The sequence below is a fragment of the Carcharodon carcharias genome, chromosome 10 (genome assembly GCF_017639515.1).
Source record: "Carcharodon carcharias isolate sCarCar2 chromosome 10, sCarCar2.pri, whole genome shotgun sequence".
Lineage (NCBI taxonomy): Eukaryota > Metazoa > Chordata > Chondrichthyes > Lamniformes > Lamnidae > Carcharodon > Carcharodon carcharias.
This window is the reverse complement of record NC_054476.1, coordinates 169,333,769-169,355,169: the sequence shown is the minus strand read 5'-3', so window position 1 is coordinate 169,355,169 and position 21,401 is coordinate 169,333,769. Positions and strand designations below refer to the sequence as shown.

At 39.7% G+C, this 21,401-nt stretch overlaps 1 protein-coding gene across 2 annotated transcripts in view; it reads left to right on the top strand.

Annotated features, from left to right (window-relative positions):
- Positions 1–21,401, top strand: part of prpf8 (pre-mRNA processing factor 8) — a 43,804-nt gene that overhangs the window by 13,348 nt on the left and 9,055 nt on the right. For both annotated transcript variants that reach the window (XM_041196800.1, XM_041196801.1), the window contains exons 10-35: positions 401–590; positions 1,309–1,428; positions 2,150–2,284; positions 2,854–2,983; positions 3,175–3,371; positions 3,990–4,196; positions 4,537–4,700; positions 4,862–4,988; positions 5,122–5,314; positions 5,811–5,998; positions 9,903–10,141; positions 10,848–10,994; positions 12,343–12,553; positions 13,895–14,011; positions 14,359–14,606; positions 15,594–15,773; positions 15,856–15,991; positions 17,287–17,456; positions 17,678–17,807; positions 17,898–18,044; positions 18,404–18,564; positions 18,736–18,927; positions 19,420–19,657; positions 19,851–19,979; positions 20,324–20,437; positions 20,863–21,036. In XM_041196800.1, coding sequence (XP_041052734.1) covers positions 401–590; positions 1,309–1,428; positions 2,150–2,284; positions 2,854–2,983; positions 3,175–3,371; positions 3,990–4,196; positions 4,537–4,700; positions 4,862–4,988; positions 5,122–5,314; positions 5,811–5,998; positions 9,903–10,141; positions 10,848–10,994; positions 12,343–12,553; positions 13,895–14,011; positions 14,359–14,606; positions 15,594–15,773; positions 15,856–15,991; positions 17,287–17,456; positions 17,678–17,807; positions 17,898–18,044; positions 18,404–18,564; positions 18,736–18,927; positions 19,420–19,657; positions 19,851–19,979; positions 20,324–20,437; positions 20,863–21,036 — 4,384 coding nt within the window. The remainder of the gene's footprint in view (positions 1–400; positions 591–1,308; positions 1,429–2,149; positions 2,285–2,853; positions 2,984–3,174; positions 3,372–3,989; positions 4,197–4,536; positions 4,701–4,861; positions 4,989–5,121; positions 5,315–5,810; positions 5,999–9,902; positions 10,142–10,847; positions 10,995–12,342; positions 12,554–13,894; positions 14,012–14,358; positions 14,607–15,593; positions 15,774–15,855; positions 15,992–17,286; positions 17,457–17,677; positions 17,808–17,897; positions 18,045–18,403; positions 18,565–18,735; positions 18,928–19,419; positions 19,658–19,850; positions 19,980–20,323; positions 20,438–20,862; positions 21,037–21,401) is intronic.

The window sequence follows — 21,401 nt, the reverse complement described above, 5'->3', positions numbered from 1 at the left end:
CGCTTCTTACTGTAGACCTTGTTCAAGACTGATTTTGCATTAAGCAACGAGTATTTGATGGTGTTCAAAATCATTTTAGCAGAATTTTTTAGAATATTTTATTGCATCTCAATCAGGTAGGCAAACAATTCCCAGTCTTAATAGACACCAGCATCCTGTAAGTGAGTTTGCCTGTCATGTCTTAGATATCTGGGAAAACAGAAGGAGCCATTTCCCACATTGGTTGAGGGAATCTCCTGAAGTTGACATAAAAATGGTTCACATGCCTTGCAGGAAAGTATCCTAGGACTGGGCTGGCCTCTTGTAAAGTAAAATAAGCTTTTAATTGGGGGAGAAATGGCATTGATTTTTTTCCCTCTAATGTCAATTTAATGCTGATGTTTAACTCTTCCCACTTAAGGTACTTATTCCGTTCGTTCAAATCCACAAAATTTTTCCAGTCAACCAAACTTGATTGGGTGGAGGTAGGCCTCCAGGTGTGTCGTCAAGGTTACAACATGCTGAATTTGTTAATCCACCGTAAGAATCTGAATTATCTGCATCTAGACTACAACTTCAACCTGAAGCCAGTGAAAACCCTCACTACGAAGGTAAAAATGACCTTGGACACTAGTTCTTGTATCTTGGCCTCGAAACCATGGCACTTTACGTACAGGCTCCATTATAGATGGCTCTGTGCAAAAAAGTTATTGGCAAATTACCAAAAACAGAAATGTTGTCTCTATTGCAATTTGCCTAAATTAGAATTCATGTGCATACAATGTAATCTAATAGAGTGGTTGAGTTTGCCTGTCAATCACAATTGAAACTTGTGATTTGTAATCACCAATAGAATCCCAAGACTAGGTTATATTTTTCAATGCAACCCAAAGCACTTGTGCTTTTATAATTAAGTGAATGAGTTAAATTATCCATCTGTGTCAGCCTTGGCTCAGTGGCAGCACTCTTGAGTCAGAACATCTTGGGCATAAATCTCATTCAAATGGGACCATCTTGGGCATAAATCTCATTCAAATGGGACGTTAAACCATGGCCATATCTTTCTTGTCGGGTTAAAGATCCAATGGCACTCTTAGAAGAACAGGAACGTTCTCCCAAAGGCCTACCACAATCTGTCATTCATCTGCTCTGTGCACAACTTGCTGCTGCTGTCAGATGTCACATTGGCTGTGAAGCCAGGAGGTTGTGAAAGTGTGTTTTTTTTGAGTAAAAGTTGGTGTTTAAACTGGAGGTGCAAAAGTAAATTTTGAACGATTGCTGTGGTTTTTAAAAAGTGTAGAAAAATTACCACCATGTTCATTTTTACAGGAACGTAAGAAGTCCAGATTTGGCAACGCGTTCCATTTGTGCCGTGAGGTGCTACGTTTGACAAAGCTTGTTGTTGACAGTCATGTGCAGTACAGGTTGGGGAATGTGGATGCCTTCCAGGTACATTAATTTAAAAATGAAACTTTTGGAAATGCAGAAACTGTTTCAATTATATTGTGCATGCACGCACCATTGCTTGAACCCTCAGGATTTTGCAAGTGTTCATTTGGAAATGACTTAAACTGATTTATAAATGGCAGTTTAACAATTGGGCTTAACACTTGATCCGTATTCATGTTCGAAGAATCAGTTATTAATGTACTGTAAGGCTTATGTGATGTTCTGCCGTTCTTTGGCTATTATGAAACAGACTATAGAATGATTCTGTTGCCTGTACATGCAATAAATTGAATGTATTAATGCTACATAAGTAATTTAAATGCAGAACAAGGTATGCATTTCCATAATTTAGTATGTTGGTTTGGAATCAATGTATGGGTCAAGCTTACTGTTCTGGGAGCGTATTTAGGCTACATCTGTAAGAAAATGGTTTTGCTTTGCACCTGAACCAGTTGTGTTGCACCTGAAGCCTGAGTCTGCATTGTGACACTGGAGTGAAGTGGAGGAAGACTTTCTGGATGAGTACTTTGCTTTGCTTCAGAGTCATTTTGAGTCTTAACACCCAACTTACACTATACAAATTTTGTGGAGATGTGTAGCAACACAAATGCACACTAATTTGTTAAGTGGATTAGGAATGAATCACTTTTTAGTTCTGTTTGGAATTAATAGCTGGACTCTGAATCTATGAAATTAAATATGGTTTGTTTTCTGTCTGCAGTTGTCAGATGGATTGCAGTACATCTTTGCTCATGTTGGACAATTGACTGGAATGTACAGATACAAGTACAAGCTGATGAGACAGATCCGAATGTGTAAAGATCTGAAGCACCTTATCTATTACAGATTTAACACGGTAAGCACAATGTATAATGTAACTGTTTAAATCTGGATGTTAACCATGTTAAATGTTACCATTGTGAATTATAATGGGGGCAGGCTTGATCTGTCAGCGTTGTGGAATGTTAATGTGATTTTCATTTATTTTTGTAATGTCAGCGGTTTTGTGATGTGTTAACAAAACATTTTGAAAAATGTCTTTGTTTCATCACCCCAGCCTCTGCCTATCAAAATCATACCTCTCAGTAACTGAGCATAGCTGTTCTGTTTTCTTGCTTCGGCTTCAAACATTTTGGTAAAAGATTAACGTGCCCTTGTTTTTTAATTCCATCTCCATTTGGGAAAAAAATGCCACCTTCCAGGCTTTGATTGTTCCATAAAAGTTGAACTTTCAATTATGTACAACTCTCTTTCAGAACATATTAGGACAGTATGCTGTACTGCCAACTCATTTTCTGTTTTTTTTAGCCTGGGCTTTTCAAAAATTAAAAATCAACATTTAGTGCAATGTGTGCATTTGATATGTGCTTTTAAAACCACAGATAATTTGCTAATAATTGCATCTGTTATCATTTAATTTTATAGGGCCCAGTAGGGAAAGGACCTGGCTGTGGATTCTGGGCAGCTGGCTGGAGAGTGTGGCTTTTCTTCATGAGGGGTATAACTCCTCTACTAGAGAGGTGGTTGGGAAACCTGCTTGCCAGACAGTTTGAAGGTTAATAACATTTGTGTCTTTAAAAATGCAGTTTTCACATCAATTATGAAGGGAAACCCTTGTTGAATGGCTAACTTATTTTACCTCCTCCCTTACTGTTGACTTAAAAAGACATTTTTAAAACCTCTCCACTCTCAGTTCACTGTAATGACCTACTCAATCTCCCACTTTTTCCAACCCTCCCCAATCAGGTCGCCATTCCAAAGGTGTAGCTAAGACTGTGACCAAACAGCGTGTGGAGTCTCACTTCGATCTGGAGTTACGAGCTGCTGTTATGCATGATATCCTAGATATGATGCCTGAAGGAATTAAACAAAACAAGGCCAGGACAATCTTGCAGCATTTGAGTGAAGCTTGGAGATGCTGGAAGGCAAATATTCCTTGGAAGGTATGCACTTGAATAATTAGTCCATGAATATGCTGTTAAACAATATTTTCTCAGACACTAATATTTGTGCTTTGTTACAATAATTAGGAGAAAACTGAATAACTTAGCTTCAAGGTATTCAATGAATAGTGTTATTGTCCAAGCAAGCACAGAATCCTTCGCTGTATTTAAGTCTCGCATGTATTTTTAAACATCCAAGTCTCTCCTTTCTCCATTATTCCCTTTGCAGTTATTGCAGTGTTTCATTCCTTTGCAGTGTCATTAAGTTCACCGATATCGAATATGGAGCCCTATGCTTCTCCAAAAAGTGTAACTCTTATTATGGGACTAATAGATTCTTAATTTATGACCTGTGTGTTTAAATGTGACATTTTTGGCACTCAGTTCAGTTTCCGGTCTTTTTTTTTTCATTATTAGTGAAGCTATTGGGATGGGCATGATTTTTTGTTTTGTTCAGGATTTAATTATAAACTCAGTTTTAAATAGAATGTGCATACTTACTTTCATATGCATTAGTTTAACAGTTGCCTTATAGCTTACATGTAATTATGAGGTTTAAATGTAAAAGAAAATGTATAAAAAATGAATCTTGCTTGAGACTTGATATCGTTATAATAGGTTCCTGGCCTGCCAACTCCAATTGAGAACATGATCCTTCGGTATGTGAAAGCCAAAGCTGACTGGTGGACAAATACTGCTCATTACAACAGAGAGCGAATTCGCCGTGGGGCAACTGTTGACAAAACTGTGTGCAAGAAGAACCTGGGTCGCTTAACCAGATTATACTTGAAGGCAGAACAGGAGAGACAGCACAACTACCTGAAAGTGAGCTTGTACATTATTGAAAAATATGATTTAGTCTAGAAGTTTTGCTGAAAATCTCTAGGACACAGTATGAATAGCTTATCTTAGCCCTCTTGCTGATCATTAAAAATGTCAGTGTTTGAATCAATGCATTTATATCCACTGCTAATAGTGGAGAAAATTGTGTAGAAAGTGATGGAGTTCCTTGTTAATCTTATTAACAGTACTGATGTTTTAAATAATTACATCAAAATATAAGGTGCTCGAAGAGTCTGTCATTTTCATTTCTCTCAAAGCTCAAGAGTTGTCTACAAGTCTGATCTAATTACTTTGGAAGTATTAAAATCTGTTTGTTGAATAGGATGGACCCTACATCACGGCTGAAGAAGCTGTTGCCATCTACACCACCACTGTGCATTGGTTAGAGAGCAGGCGTTTCTCTCCAATTCCTTTCCCCCCTCTTTCCTACAAGCATGATACAAAGCTTCTGATCCTGGCTCTAGAAAGACTCAAAGAAGCTTACAGGTAACTGTGCATATTTGTGATTGCAACTGCAAAATGAACAGATTAAAACCATTAATGTGAGACTTGACTTAGCTTTATTTATACTTGACAGCATGTGTTGAAATTGAACAGTTTTTAAATAAAATGAACATTGTTCTTTGATATTGTGCACTTAATTTCAGTGTGAAATCAAGGCTAAACCAGTCACAGAGGGAGGAACTGGGTTTAATTGAACAGGCCTATGATAATCCTCATGAGGCTTTATCCAGGATCAAACGACACTTGCTCACACAGAGAGCTTTCAAAGAGGTTTGTGGAAATATCATAAATTCAAGATTCTACCTACCCAGTTCTAAATAATTGCATACTGTCATCTTGTACTGCACATAAATATTTTCGCAATCTTAGAATTATTTTTTTTTTAAACCTTCTTCACTGACAGGTTGGTATTGAGTTTATGGATTTGTACAGCCACCTGGTGCCAGTTTATGATGTTGAACCGTTAGAGAAGATCACTGATGCTTACCTTGATCAGTACTTGTGGTATGAAGCTGACAAGCGACGGTTATTCCCACCATGGATTAAGCCAGCTGATACAGAACCTCCTCCATCACTTGTATATAAATGGTGTCAGGGTATGTTCATGTTGCCCCTTAAAACTTTGCTGTTTGCATTTTTTAGACTTCATCATTTAAATATTAATTTCATTTAATTATTTGGCACTGCATAAGGATACTTAGGCAATTTCATGGCACACATGATTCCAGTGGAAGAATTTATGCAAACATCTGTTTCTCACTGCCTGGTTAACTTGCGTAGAAATAGAAAGCATGCATTTCTTTTTAAATGAATAGTGTTCAACACATTGAACTTTCGATAAGTACATATTAACAAATAATAGTCAAAATTTGCATTTGGATTTTCAGTTTCTACAGTCCCAAATGCTCATTGAGTCAAACTATTTGTATTGTTAAACCTTAATATGTGGGAAATCTATGCTTCCAATGAGGAACAGGCACCTTGTATATTCTAGCAACTGTAATGACATATTTTGGAAACCTATATATTTCTTGCAGAACAAGATCTGGTTAATGTTAAGATTTATCATTACTGAATGGTTTCTTAACATAGGCATCAACAATCTTCAGGATGTGTGGGAAACAGCTGATGGTGAATGCAATGTCATGTTAGAGTCACGATTTGAGAAGATGTATGAGAAAATTGATCTGACTCTGCTGAACAGATTGCTGCGTCTCATTGTGGATCACAACATTGCTGATTACATGACAGCCAAAAACAACGTTGTCATCAATTACAAGGTATGCATAGTTTGTAGTATGCTAATTTTTAAAAATCTATTTTTTCACAGCATGAGGGCATCACTGGCTAGGCCAGCATTTATTGCCCATCCTTAAATTGAAGGTGGTGGCGAGCTGCCTTCTTGAACCACTGCAGTCCATGTTGTATAGGTACACCCACAATGCTGTTAGGGAGGGAGTTCATTTCTTTTAGACTTTGTAGCTGTTTGATACAACTGAGTGGTTTGGTAGGTCATTTAAGCATCATCCACATTGCTGTGGGTCTGGAGCCACATGTAGGCCAAACCAGGTAAGGACAGCAGACATTAAGAGGACCAAATGATTCTCGCAACAGTCGACAATGGCTTCATGGTCACTATAACTGACACTAGTTTTAAATTCCATATTTTTATTAATTGAATTTAATTTCCAGTAGCTGCTGTGGTGGGCTTTGAACCAGTGTACCCAGAGTAATAAGCCTGGGCCTCTGGATTACTAGTCCATTGACATTACCACTACGCCACTGCCTCCCTCTGCTTTTTTCATGCCCTTCCTGACTGTTTTCAAGCACTTGAGTCAACAGCAAAGCCTTCCCATGCATAGACTCTGATCCTGGTCATCTTGAGGTTTCACTTACATATGTCCTTGCATTGCAGACTTGAGTTACTTGTTAGTCTTGTGCCGATAGCAAGCTCGCCAGAGGGCATGTATTTGGGGATGCAGCCATCATCCATTCGATGCACATGCCCTAGCCATCGGAGTCACCGCTGACTCAAGACAGCAAACATACTGAGGATTCCTGCATGCTGCTATACTTCCATATTTGGTATACTGTCATGTCAGGAGGTGCCCAATATTTGTAAGAGACAGCAAAGATGGGAACTGTTTTGCCACTTTTTTTTGTCTTGTATAGGGTGCCCATGCTTTGCTGCTGTAAAGGAGCATGCTGAGAAAACAAGCCTGGTACACATAGAGCTTTTATGTTTTCAGTTAATTTGCTATTGGCCCACACTCAACCTCTCAATTTTGACATGACAGTTGCAGCCTTGGCAATCCTGGTGCTGATTTCGGCATCAAGGAATAGGTTGTTGTTAATTGCTGATCCAAGGTATATAAAGCTGTCGATGACCCCCAGAGTGAGGTTGTCAGTGTTGATGGGCAATGGAGTCTCTATGTCCTGGCCTGTAACTTTGGTCTTCCTGATGCTGGTTATCAGTCCAAACTCCCTGCAGACCTAGGAGAACCAATCTACAAATTGCAAATGAGCTTCAGTATCGGATGCCAGCACAACATCAGCAAACAGCAACTCATGGACTAGGAAATTACACACTTCAGTCTTGGTGCGTGGTCTTGTCAAGTTCAACAGCTTGCCATCAGCTCTAGTGTGCAGGTGGACGCCCTCATTTGTGTCACCCATAGTGTCCAATAGCAGCATGGAAGAAAACATACCAAAGAGAGTTGCCGCCAGGATGCAGCCCTGATTTACCTTGCTGCCGCTCTGAAAGTGTCTGATGTTGCTCCATTATAACTGGCAGAGCTGTTCATGTTCTCATAGAAAGAAGAAATGATGCCCAGGAGTCCAGGCAGGTAGCCTATTTTCCTCAGAAGCTTGGAGTCCATCTCTGCTGATAAGATCGAAGTCCTTGTTGACGTCTTATGAAAGGGCAGTGTAGTGTGGTTGGTGCTGTTCGCAGCACTACTTATGTAAATGCCAAAGTGAGAAAACCACGTCAACTGTCGACTGTCAGCTCTGAAGCCGCACTGAGACTAGGATAGATGCATGATGCCAGGGTCAGCAATATAGTCAGAGCAACGTGAGCAAAGAGCTGCTCCATGATACTTAACAAGGAGATGCCTTGGTCATTGTTGCAGTCACTGTGATCCCCTTTATTTTTGTACAAGGTGACAGTTGAAGCCCAAATCTTTCTTTCCAGCAAAGACACAAGTTCCTGGAGGTGCTGCAGTGGTGCCTGTTTTCCAAATCTGATGATTTCAGGTGGAATGCCATCATTCCCCGGGGCTTTACCACTAGCAAGACAGACAATGGCCTTGATGAGCTCTACCATGGCAGGCTCGCTGTCCCGCTCCTTCCTGACAGGAAAGCCTGGAATGGTGCTGAGAGCTTCTTAAGTGACAATGTTCCCCATTGCATAGAGTTAGAGAGAGTGCTCCACCCACCTTTCCATCTGCTTGCTAGGTTCAGTGACGATCATCTCTGACTTGTCTTCAAGGGGACTGATTTGGTTGCTGCTGGGCCTGTTTCTTTCTTGATACATCCTGCCTTCACACTTTTCTCTCCCCGAATTTAACAGCAGATTGTATGCAGTTGCAGAGTTTCAAACAGTATTGATTGGTGCCATGCTGAGCAGTCTGCTGAGATTTGATTCTGACAGCTCTGAGGGCATCTAGATTTTGTTTGTTGGGAACTTTGTTATAGTTCATGAGGGCCCTCCTCTTGGTTACAGTAACTTGACTCCATTCCAGTCCAGTAAGCTTCAAACTGGTTAGCATTCCTCGGATCTGTCTTCTTGTACACATCGAGTGCAACTGGTGTTGTGCAGATGATCTCACTTTGACACAGCACTCTGACCTTGGGTGTTGATGTCCGACAGAGCCTGATTGAGGATTTTGAGGGACTTCTGGGTCCTCTCTGGGTCAGTAGTATGGCAAATGTTGATCAAAGGATGACCTTTCTTGTAGTACAGTTTCCTTGGCTGAAGTCTAACCTTGCTGCACACCAGAGAATGGTCAGTGCCACAGTCAGCACTGATATCTACAAGTGGTGAGGACACTGAGTGTAGTATGTCTGGTGCTGTTGAGGTCTAGCTGGTGCCAGTGACTTGATCTCAGATGTCTCCAGGGCACCTTGTGGCGTGGCTTTGTTTGGAAGTGGTTCACCTCACACTCCACGGTAACAGCATAGCTCCAGCAGCCTCCGTCCATTTTCGTTCATCTTCCCTGGTGTCTTATGCACTTTAGTCAAGCTGTGTGGTTGTTACCCACCCTTGCACAGAAGTCCCCTAGTAGTCCCTCGGTGCTGGGAATATTGCTGGCCATTCAGGCTGTTGTGTTTTTGCCAGTTTTCTGCAAGATCAATTCAGCTAGTCTTGCTCTCCATTTCCCTATAGCTATGCAATTTTTTTCTTTTCAGAAAATGATCAATTCCCTTTGAAAACCATAACTGAATCTGCTTCCACTATACTCTTGGGCAGTGCATTCCAGATCCTAACCACTGGCTGTGTAAAAAGGTTTTCCCTTGCATCTCCTTTAGCCCTTTTGCCATTCATTATAAATTGATACCCTCTTGTTCTCAACCCTTCCGCCTATCTAATCTGTCCAGACCCCTCATGATTTTGAATACCTTTGTCAAATCCCTTCTCAATCTTCTCTAAGGAGAGCTACCCAGCTTCTCCAATCTATCCACGTTACTGAAGTTCCTCGTCCCTAAAACCATTCCTGTAAATATTTTTCTGCACCCTCTAATGCCTTCACATCCTTCCTGAAATGTGATGTTCAGAATCAGACACTATTCCAAATGAGGCTAAACAAGTAGATTTGCCATAACTTCTTTGATTTTGTACTCTGCCTCTACTTATAAAGCGCAGGATTCCGTATGCTTTCTTGCTATGTTGAGTGTAGCTAAAGTAGCTTTGTAATGGTTTCTTCCTGATGCCTTATACCTTTCAAGGTTCCAACTCAGAGTGCAGCTTTTGTAGAAATTGCAGTAGTATGAGGCTAACTGAGGTGCATAATTGGGTATATTCCCAAGAATTTGCCAGCTTGTCACTTTTACTGTTGGATGAAGTGCCTTCTGAACTAGATTGCATTATTGACAGTGCATGCATTTTTTTTATTAAGCTTCCTTCTGTGTTTTGGAACACTATTATTTAGAATAAACCTTTTTTTTCCCTCCTTTATACAAAAGGACATGAACCACACCAATTCCTATGGCATTATCCGAGGGCTCCAGTTTGCCTCTTTCATTGTCCAGTACTATGGGCTGGTGCTGGATCTGCTTGTATTGGGTCTCCACAGAGCCAGTGAAATGGCTGGCCCACCACAAATGCCAAATGATTTCCTGAGTTACCAGGATGTTGCCACAGAAGTTGCTCATCCTGTCAGACTTTTCTGCAGATATATTGAGCGTATTCATATTTTTTTCAGGTAAGAAAGTATTTCCTTAACCTTGACTCAATGTAATACTTAGTGCTAAGTGGGTTATCACTTTTAACAAATGATCTATAAAATTGCGTTTACCCAACAACATGATTGAAGTAGCCAAAATGGTGATTTGTCTTTTCACATGTTCAGTGAAATGAAGCATCTCTTAGTACAAAATGACAATTTATTACAAACTTAGTTGTGTAAGCTTCTGTTATTATTGATGGTTTCCAAATAATTTTGAAAGTTTTATTTTCTAGGAGTATTTATTTTTGAATGTTTTATTTAGATATCAAGTCCCCCTCAGTGTTATTCCCTCGTTCCCTTGATGCTCGATTAGGGATCCACAGATAGTGTCCATTCTGTAATATTGTGTTTAAATGGTCATTCTTCATGTACATGTCTAGGCATGTGTATGTTGATCAACTTTTCAAGCTCTGAGCCAAATCCTGTTTTCGCTGAATATCCACAAAAATTTCCAGCAGCTCATTTGGCAGGAAATATCTGTTGACTCAGAGATTGTTTGCATCTATAGGGTTGCCGAGCCTAGTTGTAGCACCTCAGTTGTTACAGTTCAATACAAATTGGAAATTGAAGTTAGGATGCTCTGACCTGCATAGCTAAGTAATACCTTTACACAGAAAGCTGTCAGAGGGCTGGTAAGTGTATATGTCTCTTCAAATGTATGTAATAAAATCTTTATGTACAGATTTACAGCTGATGAAGCCAGAGACCTGATTCAGCGCTACCTTACAGAACACCCTGATCCAAACAATGAGAACATTGTAGGATACAATAACAAGAAGTGTTGGCCAAGAGATGCACGTATGAGGCTTATGAAACATGATGTTAACCTGTAAGTGTCAAGAGTGTTACCTAATTATTGTGATCACCAGAATATTTTGCCAACTGATTGCCTTGTCCAATTTATGCAACTGTAATGTAATCTTTCAAACAAAACTCACCTAAATAAGTGCTGCAATGTTTATCCCCCACCTGCTTGCATTTAATTTGTACCCTAAAGTTCAATTCACTCGAATTCTGCGCTGTATCTCTCGGAAATGTATGTGCTGCATACTAGTGAGAGTTGATCCTGGTGTAAGCTGAAATTAATTTAGGCATTATATTTATATGTTAATTCAAACAAATTCATTTTCAGTGGCAGCTTGGAAACTTTCATGTTTGAATCATAAGGTTGTGAATTGAAGTTCCAGTCTGATGCTTGGGTGCATAAACTGACAGTTCAGTCCAACACTGAGTTAGCACAGCATGGTCACCTTGTGGTCATCTAAATGAGATGTTAAGCCTAACTCTGTCTCCTTGATCAGCTGAATGTAAAAGATCCTGTGACTCTTGATAGAGGAGTTTTCCCAATAACCTAGGCAACATTTATCCTGCAACCAACACTGCCAGAAACAAATTAGCAAGTTATCTTCCTAATTACTGTTTGTGGGATATTGCTGTGTGCATATGTGGCCGCTGCATTAGCCTCTGTAACAACAGTGACTGTTTCAATGTAATTAATTGACTGTGAAGTGTTTGGGAAATTCTGCCAGAAAGGTGCTATCTAAATGCCAGTCTTTTCTGCTCCCTTTCTCATAGAATGTTCTAAACCTTATTGCATCCAAAGTCCCCCATGGCAATGAGATCAGGAAGAGAACCTTTACAAAACATTAGGCTTCAGGATATACCAGTGTCTCTCAGTGACATTAGAGAACTGACTAAATTAGTGTGTTAACATTGCACATAAAGGGTCATTATTGATAGATTTGGTAGTGAAAGGGGAGGTTTTGTACAAAAAAAATTATAACTTAGAAACAAATATTCAGTAATTTTATTGTCCCCCACAGCTCTCTCTCTCATAATGCATTGAAAATGTTAGCGTTACTGCTAGCAGGTTATAACAGCAGGTTACGGGAATCAACTGTTGCAGGAGCTGGGCCTGCCAGAAGAGGCAATAACGAACTTCTAAGCTTGGCATAGAAATCCATTGAGATTTGAAATTTGTTTGAAATATTGTTTACGTTTGGTCAAGATTTTAAATGAAATTCCAGAAAGTAAAATGATCTTAAATTAACTGCCAGGAAGCTTAAACCAGTCAACACAGTTTGATTCTAGCTAACTTGGTAGTTGCTGAATGATCGTTTGTTCATGTTCAACCCTTGTAATTTTTAATTGCTTATATATTGCACCTGTTCTTGTAGTGGTCGAGCAGTGTTTTGGGACATTAAGAATCGGCTACCTAGATCTGTTACCACCATTCAGTGGGAGAACAGTTTTGTATCTGTATACAGCAAAGACAATCCCAACCTGCTATTCAACATGTCTGGCTTTGAGTGCCGTATTCTTCCCAAATGTCGTACAAGCTATGAGGAATTCACCCACAAAGATGGAGTCTGGAACTTACAAAATGAGGTATAAGCAATGTAGTACTTATTATTCTATTAATTTTAGTATGATTGTATTTAATTAAAATACCTTTGTTACCTGATCTATTACATTGTCAATATAGCTTCAGTGTAAAGTGTGGGGAAATGATTATCGAGTATATATGGTAGAAATAATCAGGTGGTAGAAATAATCACATGGCAGGAAAGCAATTTGGAAAATGTGGCTGTTAATTACTGAAATGTGCATTGTATTGTTGCACACTGTGGAATCCAATATAAAGAAACATAAGCACTATACAGAAGTACTATTCCATTCTGTTTAGAATTTCATTGACACCTTGTTTGACTTGTCCAAATACTATTTGTATTTCTAAGAAGGAAGAAAGAATTGTCTCCTTTGACTCATGTGTAGAAATTTTGTGTCAGAAGAACTGGGAAGTTCCTGCAGTGTCCGGGTTAACATTTATCTTCCAAACCATGGTTTAAGAACAGATCAGCTGTTACTAAATGGTAAAATAATTAGAAAAGGAAAGCTTATGTCAGACACCAAGAACTTGGTGTATATGTACATAGGTCATTGAAGATGGCAGGGCATGTTGAGATAGCGGTTAATAAAACATATAGTACCTTAGGCTTTGTTAATAGGGCATTGATTACTTGTATAAGACACTAGTTGTGCCTCATCTGGAGTACTGCATCCAGTTCTGGGCGCCATATTTGAGGAGGGATGTGAAGGCATTGGAGAGAGTACAGAGGAGTTTCACAAGAATGAATAACTGTAGCTTTGAGGATAGATTGGAGAGATTGGGACTGTTTTCCTTGGAGAAAAGAAGGCTGAGAGCAGACTTTATTGAGGTATTCAAGATCCTGAGGGGTATGGACAGTGAGAAACTATTCCCACTCAAGAGAACATCAAGAACTAGAGGACATAGATTCAAAATAATTGGCAAAGGAGTAGGTGTGATGTGAGGAAAAATTTTTTCACCCAGTGGTTGGAGTCTGGAACAAACTTCCTGAAAGGGTGGTGGAGGCAGGTTCGATCAAGGTATTCAAAAGGGAATTGGATTGCTATCTGAAAAAAGAGAATGTGCAAGGTTATGGGGATAAGGCAGGAGAGAGGGACTAGGTGGAATGCTTTTTCAGTGCAGACTCGATGGGCCAAATGGCCTCCCGCAATGTAAAGACACTGTGAATTGCTCTTTGTGCAGTCTTGCTGCATACAAACTAGCTATTGCATTGGCCCACAAAACAACAGTGACTTCAGTTCAAAAGTATCTTACCTTATCGGTTATGAAATTGATTAATGTGTCCTGAGTGTTCAAGCAGTGCCATATAAATGAAATTGTCTCACTAATTTGTATTACAGGTCACCAAAGAGCGTACAGCTCAGTGCTTCCTCCGAGTGGATGATGAATCCATGCAGCGATTCCATAACAGAGTACGTCAGATTCTCATGGCTTCTGGCTCCACCACCTTCACTAAGGTATAGTTCCTTTATTAGCATTAAACACAACTTTTCACCAATTGTATCAAACATTTTTTTATCTAAAATAGTAACGTGAAATGTTGAATGTTTTTAAACTGCGGTTTTAAATAAGTCTGTGTTTATTGTGGATTCAAGGTTAGTGCTAGGAAGATCTGAAAAGGATCTTTTTTACATAGTTTCTGTAATGGGCCCGATGTATCCTTGTGTTGTGAGCGACAAATATATGTTATCTGCAGCAGGAAAAGTGTAGGACTTGAACAATAAGATGTGTTGCAATTCAAGGTTGATTACAAATGGTTTTTAAGTCATTAAATAATCAGTATAATAATCTTGTGCTTTTATAGATTGTGAATAAGTGGAACACTGCTCTGATTGGTTTGATGACCTATTTCCGTGAAGCAGTTGTTAACACTCAGGAGTTATTGGACCTGTTGGTGAAATGTGAGAACAAGATCCAGACACGTATTAAGATTGGTTTGAATTCCAAGATGCCAAGTCGTTTCCCTCCTGTGGTATTCTACACCCCTAAAGAGTTGGGCGGTCTTGGCATGCTCTCTATGGGCCATGTTCTCATCCCACAATCTGACTTGAGGTAAGATTTAAAAACATATTTCCCTTTCATGAATTTAAACCAGCAATCAAATCACAGTGGGCCATTATCTCCGAGCTGCCCAGCGTTGGATTTGGGGGGTACCCCAAAGATACGTGGGGAACCCTTCTTGGAGCTTCACAGCTAAGGGTTTGCGGGGTAATTGCCCAGAAGCGCAAACTTCCTCTGAGCAATTGCCCTGCACTGGGAATCACCTGAAAATGTAATTTTAAATCCTCCTCCTAACTGCTGGATAGCTATTGTAAAGACTCAGACTGACCCCTGACACCTCAGGGACCCCCGCCCCCCGACTGACTACTCTGCCAGTGGTATTCTCTCTCCCCCCCCACCCACCCCCCCCCCCCCCCCCATGGGATTCTCCCCACGCGCAGGCTGACTCTCGCCCCCACACCCATCCAAGACCTGACCCTGCACCCCCTGGCCCCTCCCAGTGCACCCCTCCCTCACATGTCTGATCCTACCAACAACCCACCTCACCCCTCCCCGGCCTCCAATTTCTCCCCCACCCACCCCAAATCTCATCCATTTCCCTTAGACACTTGCCTTCCCCCTGGCCTGTCAAGGACCATTAAATTTCTTTGCAACCTTTAACTGGTTTACAGCAGCTAAAAATTTGGGTATGACCTCCTTCACTTCAATGGAGCTGAACATCAATGCTGGGCCATGGACAAGCTGCGCTGTCTGGATCTCACCTGGCCTGAGCCGGAAGGTCGGGTGAGATAGGATCGGAAGAAAAAGCCCGTAAGTATTTGGGCACAGAGTGGCAATCTTACACAAATTGCCACTCGGAGGAAGTTACAGCCCAGAAAGTGTTGTGTAATAGTCTAAAGAACGTTTGTTTGTAACCACGTTGTATCGTCTATTTCAGAAGATAATGTGACTCCTTGCTGGTAACTTTAAATTTTAAATAGAGGAAGTTTTTTTTGAACCATGTTGCAATTTAAAGCACAAATCTTGTGCATTTTATAGGTGGTCCAAGCAGACAGATGTGGGTATCACTCATTTCCGATCAGGTATGAGTCATGAAGAGGACCAACTGATTCCTAATCTTTATCGTTACATTCAGCCTTGGGAGAGTGAGTTCATTGATTCGCAGAGAGTGTGGGCAGAATATGCACTGAAACGACAGGAAGCAATTGCACAAAATAGGTAAGTGTTGAGAGATTTTTTGTAACAATAATAGTGACCAGATGCTAGTTTGGATGCTTGACAAAACTGTTTAAAATTTCAGGCGCTTAACTTTAGAAGATCTGGAAGACTCCTGGGATAGAGGTATTCCACGTATTAACACATTATTCCAGAAGGACAGGCACACACTGGCTTACGATAAGGGCTGGAGAGTTCGAACTGATTTTAAACAGTACCAGGTATGACTTCTTAAAAATATATATATTTTTTTGTCAGGTATTCTTTTTCTCACGCCACTACCTCTTCAGCTTCTGTGATCTCTCTGGATCGCCATCTCAATGGGTGAGTTGCAGATCAGCTTTCAGTCTTCCCTCAGTGCTGTTTTAAAACTGGCCATTTGTGCAGAAGATGTACAAAATCAATCTTTAAAAAACATTTACTTCCCTGTCAAACAATACCTGATTTTTACTTAACAGTTTCCTCTGATAGCACAACTGAGATTGGAAACTTTGGAAAAATTTGTGGCACTTTGTCCTCTTGTCAAATCATTCTATGGCTCAGCGCTCGGAACTTTACCATGTTGAAAATATTATGTGTAGGCTGTATTTTTGGGTTGGTGAATTTGCCCATCAGGCAGTTGGACCGTACAGATGAGTAAAATTCTTGAACTTGATCTCAAGTCTGTGCTGAGTTAACTGATCTCAGCCGGGATGGTGACAGACCATGGCAGTCAATAGGGGAAATCACTGAGAATTCCTGCTTTTGGTAACCTCTCCAGAAACTCTTGCCAGAAGAGTACACATATGTAACAGTGTATGTCAATGGAGAATATAAGTAGAGCCAATATTGCTCTCATGTCCCAATAGTCTGCTAGTATTGACTGTTGAGTCTTGCAAATGAAGAACCCATTTTGAGAGATGGGAGGGATACATGTAGCTGTGAAACTATACCCCAGTAGGGACTTAATGCCAGGCTGGGATGGGCTTGTTGCTGTCGGCTGGTGGCGCAGTTTGTCAAGAAGTATAAGGAAAGAGAAAAACTACCTCTAGAAAAGTTTGGAATTGACTAGTAATGGTAAAATCAGACAAACTTCGCTTCTGTAAATATTGGACATCTATTTCATTGAAATTATTCCAAAATTTGGCAGAGTTGGGTGGAGGAGTGTCAGTAAGCTTAAATGTTGTAGAATAAGTACTTCGGTGTTTTGTTTCCGCTTTCTTTTTCTCCCCACCTCTTGTGTGCACAGAGGCAGATTGTAGTACCTATACTTCTGTAACCAAGTAGCTGTTTGGTGCCAACCACCAGTGGTATTACTTCACTTTTGCAGAAGTACATCCCAAATGGCTAAATTGAGCATTAGATTAAAATTCCAAGCTGGAACTTGAGTTTATGTAAGAGGCTGGCTCTCATAATCTGTTTGCTGTTGAGCAAAGAGTTGCCAAATGCTAACAATGTATTAATGAAAAATGCAAAATATCCCAGTGTCTTTAATTGTTGAAGAGCATGTGTGGCTAAGATATTTCATTGTTCCCAGGTGTTAAAGCAGAATCCATTCTGGTGGACCCATCAGAGACATGATGGAAAGCTGTGGAATTTGAACAATTACCGTACAGACATGATCCAAGCATTGGGTGGTGTTGAAGGCATTCTGGAGCACACACTCTTCAAGGGAACTTATTTTCCTACGTGGGAGGGTCTGTTCTGGTACGTGGTTGATCAGCAAAAAAAACCATTATAGATTTAATGTGTACATTAAGGAGGTCCTATTGGGTGCGTGTAAATGTAATCTATGTTTTAATCATCCAATCTTTAATATGCAAGGAAGGAAACACTTGCTTCAACTCCTATTTTATATTTTTAATCAATGTCTGATTTTTGGGTACCAGCAAGAGATCTTCAAATGTTCTAAAATTCTTTACTTGAAGGGAGAAGGCAAGTGGTTTTGAGGAATCCATGAAGTGGAAGAAGCTGACTAATGCCCAGAGATCTGGTTTGAACCAGATTCCCAACAGAAGATTCACCCTTTGGTGGTCACCAACCATCAACAGAGCTAATGTAAGTTTGCATGACTACTGTGAATTAATCGTAAGTTTGTTTATAAAATGAGCTGTCAAAAATGAGCTGAAGATATTTTTCCATCCTCAGGTTTATGTAGGTTTCCAAGTGCAGTTAGATCTGACAGGAATTTTCATGCATGGCAAAATCCCCACGCTCAAGATTTCTTTGATCCAGATCTTCCGAGCCCATTTGTGGCAGAAGATTCATGAGAGCATCGTCATGGACTTATGTCAGGTCAGTGTCTGGGCTACTGCTTCAGTTTTGGAACACTTTTATTGGTTTGAAATGGGATGGGGGAGCAACCCTTGAAACAAGGGAAAATAGCTTTTAAAACAGAACAAATAGAATGGGAAGATGTTTTACTGTTAAAGGGGTAGATTTGGCAGGGGGGAAAATCAAGGGAGAAAGAAAAAGGCCCAAAGAGATAACTGAAATTTTTTGTGTATCTATTTTTGAACATTAGTGATATAACTAGCAGACTAAGTGAGCAGTTTGTCTTAAGAATCATGCAAAAGGTTCAGATTATTTTGCTTATAGTTTTTAGAGAATTGTTGTTTCAGCACAATAGGTTTCAAATCAGATATTGTTTGTAGGTCTTTGATCAAGAGCTGGATGCTTTGGAAATTGAGACTGTGCAGAAAGAGACCATTCACCCTAGAAAATCCTACAAAATGAACTCCTCCTGTGCTGATATTCTGCTGTTTGCTTCATACAAATGGAATGTCTCCAGACCATCACTGCTTGCTGACTCAAAGTATGCCCATTCTACTATTTTCATGAGAGATGGAATTGTTGCAATAAGATATAATCTACACTTATTGTGATAACATTGATTTAATTTATGAAATCTCCAAATTTTCTGCTGTTTTTTGGGTTTCCATTTTGAATCATGCTGAATATACTGATGAGGTTTCTTTTCTTTTAGAGATGTGATGGATAGCACTACTACTCAAAAATACTGGATAGATATTCAGTTGCGATGGGGTGACTATGATTCTCATGATATTGAGAGATACGCCAGAGCTAAGTTCTTGGACTATACAACAGATAACATGAGTATCTATCCTTCACCTACTGGTGTGTTGATTGCTATCGATCTGGCCTATAATTTGCATAGGTATGTATTCTACTCTGCCTGCAGCCAGTTTTATTAAATTTATAATGTATTCTAGCAGGTCAAAAGAAATAGCAGGAGTAGGCCATTTTGCCCATGAAGCCTGTTGTGCCATTCAATAAAATCATGGCTGACTTGATTGCCACCTGAATGTCACTTTGCTGCCTGCCTAACCAGGCAGGAAAGTGGCATTAAGGCCATGATCAGATCAACCATGATCTTACTAAATGGTAGAGCAGGCTCAATGGACCGAATGGCCTACTCCTACTTGTTACAACCTGCTAGAATGCATTGAGATAAATATGTAACACGTTTACTTTGCTCAGTATAATTTGGTACGTACTAAGTATATACATACTTTTGAGTTGCACCAAATTGCCATGTAAATTCATCAGAACTTTCATAAAATAGCGTTTCTTGAAATAATTTTTTGTCCAATTTCTGTCCTGGAATTTCTTTGAAAAATTTACTAATCTTACCTTTTCAATCTTGCAGTGCTTACGGTAACTGGTTTCCAGGTGCCAAGCCATTGATCCAACAGGCTATGGCCAAGATCATGAAGGCTAACCCTGCTTTGTATGTGTTGAGAGAACGTATTCGAAAGGGTCTACAGCTTTATTCTTCTGAGCCAACTGAGCCTTACCTATCCTCTCAGAATTATGGTGAACTCTTCTCTAACCAAATCATATGGTTTGTGGATGATACAAATGTGTACCGGGTCACCATTCATAAGGTAAGAAATAACAACCATAAAACCCCACTTAAAAGCATCCAATAACTATGTTTGACTAAGTTCATTCAGGTTGTGCAGTGCAATTCTAGAAGATGAAACATCTTTCTAAAAAAAAACTTTTTTCTAATTGTTACCTATGCTGCTTCTATTGTACTACGTCTCTTAACTTACCATCAATGTGTTCTTTCCATAGACATTTGAAGGTAATTTGACAACAAAACCCATTAATGGAGCCATTTTCATCTTCAATCCCAGAACAGGACAGTTGTTCCTTAAAATTATCCACACTTCAGTCTGGGCTGGGCAGAAACGTTTGGGCCAGGTAATATTCAGATGCAATATTTCACACAGGCTGTATTATAAGCATTTAACCTCAACAACAAAATACTTGGTTTTTAGATCATGTAAGTGCTGATACTTTGGTTTAAATTTGAAAGAAAGGTTGAATGTCAATTATTTTTCAGTCCCATTTGATCCAGAAGGGAAAAAAAAATCTGATTCAAAAACGATTTTGCCATGGCATTTTAAGGATTTTGCTAATTCTATTTAAATTGGCATATGGCTGAAATCTCTCACATAGATTGATATCTGCATCTTTGTTATATTAGGGCTATTATTTTATGTGCAAATATTGTGCAAATAGTAACGGGTTGTTTTTGCATTCAGCTGGCAAAATGGAAAACTGCTGAAGAAGTGGCTGCCTTGATCCGATCGCTTCCAGTTGAAGAACAGCCTAAACAGATCATTGTTACAAGGAAAGGCATGTTAGATCCACTGGAAGTGAGTAAACTTTGTTTCCACTTGGGAGATAATTTGCCTTAAAACTGAAATGGAATAAAAATTGAACTCATAGAAAGTTTGTAATGAGCTGCTTTGAGAACTGGTATTTAAAACAAAGGGCTAATTAAAGATTGCCATGCTGTTTTCAAATTCTGAGCAGTGTACTTAAATCAAGCTCTAATAGATGTTTATGTAAATTAGGTGGTTCAGTTCCTCCAGCTCAGTTGAGTGATGATTTCAGCAAGAGGAGTCTAAACGTCTGGATCATGTGGCTCTGTGCCTTGGTGGAACATTGGCTAATTCTGTGGTTGAAATTTGGTCTAAATAGCTTGTTTTGTATTTTTAAGCCATTTGAAAATCTTTGGTAACAGCATTTGTCCCCTGTCAAAATTAATTTTTTAAATAGACATTTTTATATCCTTTAGGTTCACTTGCTGGATTTCCCCAACATTGTGATCAAAGGGTCTGAGCTGCAGTTGCCTTTCCAGGCCTGTCTGAAAGTGGAGAAGTTTGGTGATTTGATTTTAAAGGCTACTGAGCCCCAGATGGTGCTGTTTAACCTGTATGATGATTGGTTGAAGACCATTTCCTCTTATACTGTAAGTAAAATGATGCTTCAGTTTTTTTATGGAGAGTGAAATCAATGGGTAAGTGGATGTAGTTGGTCTTATGGGTCCTGCGAATTTGTGCCTTGTCTGTTTTTACCCCCTTCCTATTCCCAAATAATCTGTTGCTTGTAGCAACTTGTGCTGAAGGAATTAACACATTCTACAAATCTGAACCTTCTCAGAACACTTTTACAATGACCACAGTTTGGGTATGCAGGGATAGTAGGGATTGGGTTAGGAGGTGTGGTCAAACCAAGAATGATTTCCTAATTCATTCAGCCTTCGCGTTTGTAAGAAAAAATTATGAGCTTGTGCTGAACTTTTGTTATTTTTTGTAAAACGTTGTGCTCTGGTAA